At 36.6% G+C, this 6,055-nt stretch overlaps 1 protein-coding gene across 1 annotated transcript; it reads right to left on the bottom strand.

Annotated features, from left to right (window-relative positions):
• Window positions 1-1,833: 1,833 nt before the first annotated feature.
• On the bottom strand, window positions 1,834-5,002 carry LOC149011386 (profilin-1). The gene is made up of 3 exons (XM_089163632.1): window positions 4,733-5,002; window positions 3,799-3,936; window positions 1,834-2,185 (listed from the first exon to the last, which is right to left on the bottom strand). The coding sequence occupies exons 1-3, from the start codon at window positions 4,862-4,864 to the stop codon at window positions 2,051-2,053; spliced, it is 405 nt and encodes a 134-aa protein (XP_089019758.1). The 5' UTR covers window positions 4,865-5,002; the 3' UTR covers window positions 1,834-2,050.
• Window positions 5,003-6,055: the final 1,053 nt, after the last annotated feature.

Below are 6,055 nucleotides of genomic sequence, written 5' to 3' on the forward strand. Positions count from 1 at the left end.
CCAAAAAAAAAAAAAAAATTTGGTCCATATTGATGAATCATCTCTTCATTAGTATTTTTTAAACTGATAAATATGAAGAAATCATTAAAAACTTATAAAATAGAGGAACATTAGAAGATCATAAGGAAAATAAATTCCAAAGAATCATATACCAATGCATTTGAGTTTTTATCATCAGACAAACTCATAGGCCATAGAAATGAATTTTTATTTGAAATAATGGCTGCAGCATGCAGCGACCAGCTATGATCTGGCCATGTAAATATGAATATCTATTTTCACATTTAAAGGTTTACTATTTTATGAATTTACAAATTGAAACTCCAAACTCAATTAAATAATTTACCACCCATGAAGAAACCTCTTGAAACACCAAAACCCTAATTTTTCCACGCAAAATCTCTCCATTTATCTCCTAAATGGATTTTGATCAAATTGGTTGTAAATGTTAAAATATAATTCATCACTCAGACGAAAAATGTGGATTTCTCTACTTCTCCGATTTCTGGAATCTCACAACTTGTGGAGGGTGCCACCATACTCCATAACTACATTTCAACATTTGTGGCTAATTCATCATCTGAGAGTGATATTTCATTGGATCTATCCACTCAATTGGTTAAACCAGACCCCCTCTATTGGAGGGAACAAGACAATAATAAAATTAAAATATCCAAGAAACAATACTTGGATTTAAATTCTTGCACAAGACAGCTGACATGGAAAGGAATCAAGACTGTCTAGCATAAAAGGACCTCAATTTTTTATTCTAAGTGGGAGATTCGTAGCAACAAAAAAACGTAAAAACTTGTAATTCAAGGGCAAAACAACAAATTTAAACTTCCCTGCCTTTATTCCTAGGAGTTCTAATGTTATAGCAGATCTCCTAGCCAGGAAGGCCCTTTCGGTTTCGGGCCCGAAAGAATGGCCGTCTTCCACTGTGTGGTTGGTGGATTTATGTTCCAACACACCCCTCGCCCGCTTGGAATAATGCAGTTGATTACCAAAAAAAAAAAAACAACAAATTTAAACTTTGAAGTGAAACAAATTTTAAACAGGTTACATTAGATGATATGATCCTCTCTCTCTCTCTTCTGCCAGTCTTGTAATTTCTCTCTCTCAAATCAGTTGGAAATCTATAACAAAACCTTCAAAGTGGTTTGAGACTTACTCTGGAAACTATCAAAATTCTTGATCTCAGGACTTTCATTTTAATCTCCATGAGAGCTAGGATTCTAAAAAATCTCTCCATGAAATCTTTCATGAAGTCTCAATTCTCCTCCTCATACGGCAGTGTTACTTATTGGATGACCAAAATGCCTCTCTAATACATCTTCAAACTCCCAAAATTCCCGTGGATTCCTCTTCCGATCCAATCCCAATTTACATCAATTCCATGTATACTGGGTGTTTCCTCAGCAACTAGGATTGAATGATTGTAGATGTCGGAGGAAGGAAGAAATGAAATGGAGAGATTTTGTGCGGAGAGAGGTCACTTTGTGGGGTATATTTGTGTAGGGGTTTCATTTTGTAAATTCATAAAATGGTACCTTTGAATGTAAAATAAATAATAGATTCATACTTACATAAATAATCTCATCCATTCTCTCTACATATGGCTAGATCATAATCGTTCGCTGCATGCTACAGCTGCTGCAGCAAATAAAAATCCCATAGAAATGCCCTAACAGGAAGCCAAAATGAAGAACCATAGTTTCAAAATCAAATGTCAAACATGATTGTGTGAAGATACTAATGGGGGGGAGGAAGAAGTAGAAATTTGAATACTCATAGAACCATAAAGTATGGTGGGAATAAAATATCAAACAATCCTAAGAAAACAAATAAATGCTTATATGTCCTCACACAGTTATTGTTTGCAACAATTCCACTGCGAATACATGGCTAACCAAAAAGACAAAGAAGACGCAAGACCATAGTTAATGGGAACAAGAGAAAAGGCAAGATATGCTAAAAATGATGGGGAAAATAGACCCAGAAAAAAAAATTACATTCAATGGAAAAACTAGATCACAATTGCAACCCAGATCTAGAGGCCCTGATCAATGAGGTAGTCACCCAACCTCTCCACAATCATGTTGCACTGTCCTGGAGCGATAGGCTCCTCATAGACACCGAAAATTAGAGCTTGATTTGTCTTCTTTATGGTAACTCCCCCAGATCCCTGCAAATAAAGGAAACAGGTATGATCAAGTCAAAGATAGCTGCGTACCACAAAAATTTCTGAGAAAGTTTTATTGATAAGCTCTAATAGAAACAAAGCACAAGGCTTTCAAATCCCAAGATAACCTTACTTTTACCTAAAATTGTAGTTAAAAAATGAGGCTCATTCTGACTTTTGGTGACCAAATTGAGCACAATATCAGTTATGACTTGGTTATGATTCAAGGATACTGTTGACTCAAAGAAAGGGCATGTCTTCACCAAACCAAAACCAAATTTCTTTGAATTAGACTCGGGCAAAGAAAAAGAAAAATGTTGTGAAGTAACTTTGCCCAAGAGATTTTTTTCACTCAGTGTAGTGTCTCTTAAATCTGGTTTCAAAAATTCTAAAATGTTATACTAATCTGAGAATGGAGTCTTCTTCAAAGGTTATAAAACCAAGTACTATGACTCTTTTGAGGTTTCTTCTTAAATTTATGTTTCCCATGCTTCTAGAAATTTAATATTTTGTAATTTTCAAATATTCCGTATGTTTTAACAATCTAAAATAAGATATTTAATGAAACTTTGAATGAGGTTGAGGTGGTTCATCCTGGTCCTGTCTTATCCTATGAGGATACTTCAACTTGGATAAAAAAACTAGCTTGACATTAGACAAGGTATCGTTGTTATGACCAAAGAAAGAAAGCATCTCTTACGCTTTTAAGTCTGCCATTTTCATTGTGTGCACAAGTGGGTGTGCCAGGTCCCACAGCCCATACTAGCGGCATCATGGGGCACCTGATCTTTGTTTCACTCAATAAAGATCCAAAATGAGTAGAAGGGAAGGCATCATGGATTATGAGATGTGAAAACCAAAAGGTTGTCGGTTAGGACCCAAAAGGTGAAAAATTACCAACTTCCAAGACTAGGGTTCCTATTCTTTTACTACAGATCTAATTGAACAAAAAGTATCAGGAAATTATGCAAAGAATAAACAGGGAGCTTGGTTGTTGGGACCCACAAGGTGTAGAATTAACAGGATCTTGATCAGTTTATGCATATGAATATCTCCCTCTTAATAAAGTATAGCAGAACTAACAAATAATCCAAAAACATTCATAAATAAGGAAACGTAAGGGGAGATATAATAGTACATAATTACAGTTAGAAGATTCCTATCTTGGGTGTTAAACATACAGAAGATTGACATGGAAACATATAAAATTCTAAACAATGTTTCAGACTTTAATTGCTGATAGATAATGAGATTGAGAATGTGTAATATATCTATTGGTAGCAAACATACACCAGTCGAGGCAGTTCACTTCAATAGGCCACTTAGGATTTAAAATCCTAAAACACATAAAGGGGCAGGTTTTTGTATAATATGAGCACCCTTAAAGAACACAGAGGAAATGTACAATCTTCAGTGTCAAAGAATAGGCATTCACATGGAAAAAAAGAAAACATATAAGATCAACAGCAATTCACATTTATGTATGTACAGATATCAAAGATGGGCAAGTAGTTATATTCATGCAGAGATTAGAGAGAATCATTTGAAATCATTTATCAAATGGTTGAAAGAAAGAAGAAAAAAAAAGGACGAAATATATGTTAGGAGATAATCACCTTCTTTCCACGAATCACAGCTCCAGGTTCTCCTTGGATAACCATGTATTTTGCTCCCGCAAGGAATAAGCCAGTAGGAGCAAGGGAGCCGGGTTCATTGAAATCATTCATGACAGCTGTGATCTCCTCTGGCTTAAACTGCAAATATTTAATGGAAAAATGATCCAGAAGGACAAACACTTTAGTTATTGATTCAAGAAAGGAAATATTAAGGAGAAAAGGGCCATTAACTTGGTATTTACAACAGTAGTTGAAGTTCACAATTGGAAAATGCTTTTACATTAAACTGCGAAAAGGGTGTGCTCACCAAATTCCAATACTAAGAAAGAAAGACAAAATGAGAGCACTAGTACTATTAGCGCTGGAACTGTGCCTGAGAAGCGGAATTATATGCCTTCCCCTGTACTATTATTCTAGAGTTTTCAAGACAACATATTGTCAAAGCTATTAATACAAGAAACTTAAAAAACAACTCCGAAAATCATGGTAATGCATGACAAAAAAGATTTAAAAAATATCTTCGCCAAAATGCCAGAGACAATGAATCTGAAACACAGAATTGGATAAACCAGCCAATCCAATTCAATCGTTTCTTAAAGCTCTTTGATTCTCCGAGCCATTTCGATGCAAAAACAACCTCCAAATCAAAACGAGATGATTCATTACACTGATCATCTTTTAACACTATCAGTTAAAAACATCGATTTGAATAGAGAAACTAAAAATAAGAAATAAAAATGCATATTATGCAATACACAGAAATGAATTCAAGATCTAAAACAGATCCAATCAAACCAAACAATCAATGATCCAATCGATTAAAACCAAACATAGGTATCACAATCAAATCCACCAGAGCAGAGCAGAGCAGAGCAGATCAAATTAAATCAAATGATACGATATTCAACAATGGAGACACGAATGCGGAATAAACCTGAGGGAATGAAGCGCTCTGAGCCCAAATGCTTCCATCATGACCGATAATGGCAGCGGCCTTGAGATTGTGACCGGGCTGGCCATCGATATCGCACATAAGATGGTCATCGACGTAAGTTTGCCACGACATTCTCTTCTGAGATTGGTATTTCTTCTCTGCAAATTTTATCTCGTTGCTTCTTCTTCGTTCTTCCTCTCTCTCTCTCTCTCTTTCTCTCAATTTCAATAAATAGAACAAGAATGGCTTAAAAGAGATCTCTCTGAGACGAGGCAAAACACGAGAGAGGGGGGGGAGAAGAAAGCGATGATGATGGATCTCTTCACTCAACCGTCCATTCAACCCGATTGAATAAGTGCCATTCACGTCCGCCTTTATTTAAGGAAAAGAATGAGAAAGATGCTTGTGTCGTGGCCCAAATTTACAAACGCCTTTTCACTAAAAATTACAAAACTACCCCTTCACGGGTCCTACAATTGTCCTATAAAGTTTCTGATTTCTGAAATACAGATCAACGGTCAAAATTCTTTATAGTCCGCTCGAGTAGGATATTTCCGTCCACCTGCGATTCACGGTCAGGGTGAGCCGTGGGGCTGCCCTTAAATGTCTCAGAGTAGGCCGTACACTAGGGAATGATTGTCAAAATCGAGAATAAACCTTGTGTCATTTTAACCGTTGGATTGGAACTTTAATCTTGAATCGACTCTCTGGACCCACAAGCACTGTTAGATTCGAGTAATTTATCTTCAGCGCTAAGCTGATCATGTTACAAAAAGTTGTTTGCTAGGCTAGCACAGGAGCACAAGGACGGAAAGGGCACGTTGCCACCAAAGTGGGACGATCACACCTCACGGTGGGTCTCTTCCGTAGATCTAATATCTCATTACATCACATGGAGCTGGTCCCACCTAAACCAAGACCACCTGTGAAAGTGCCAACGTAACTTTACGTGGCATCTCAATGTCATGATGCCTCGTACGGGTCGGATCGGCCGATTCTTCGATTTGATACCGCTTTTTCAACGAGAATCACACACCGTTGGGGCAATCATCATTTCCTCCATGCGATGAAATTTGGAAAAAGCCTAGGATTCTATTTACAAGTCAAGTTTCAACCAAGACAGCGACGAGTCCAAATCCTCTAGCATGTAGAGAACTATGTTCTCTTTAGGTTCCTTCATCATATATTAAAGAAGGGAACCTAGTCTAAATAATGAAAAGACAGACCCCTTTGTTAAATATGTAGTAAGACATGTAAGGGGATTACAATCTTTCTATACTTTTTGGTAGAGGATTTTGTCTGTGTTGAATTATCTAAATCATA

This window comes from Hakea prostrata, chromosome 7 (assembly GCF_041222555.1).
Source record: "Hakea prostrata isolate BN-2017 chromosome 7, UWA_Hpros_2, whole genome shotgun sequence".
NCBI lineage: Eukaryota > Viridiplantae > Streptophyta > Magnoliopsida > Proteales > Proteaceae > Hakea > Hakea prostrata.

Excerpts from the sequence above, each read along its gene's own strand:
- LOC149011386 (XM_089163632.1), bottom strand. The coding sequence starts at position 4,864 with ATGTCGTGGCAAACTTACGTCGATGACCATCTTATGTGCGATATCGAT. Across the intron at positions 3,937-4,732 it reads AGAGCGCTTCATTCCCTCAG|TTTAAGCCAGAGGAGATCAC; the intron begins GTTTATTCCGCA and ends AAATATTTGCAG. Across the intron at positions 2,186-3,798 it reads CTGTGATTCGTGGAAAGAAG|GGATCTGGGGGAGTTACCAT; the intron begins GTGATTATCTCC and ends CTTTATTTGCAG.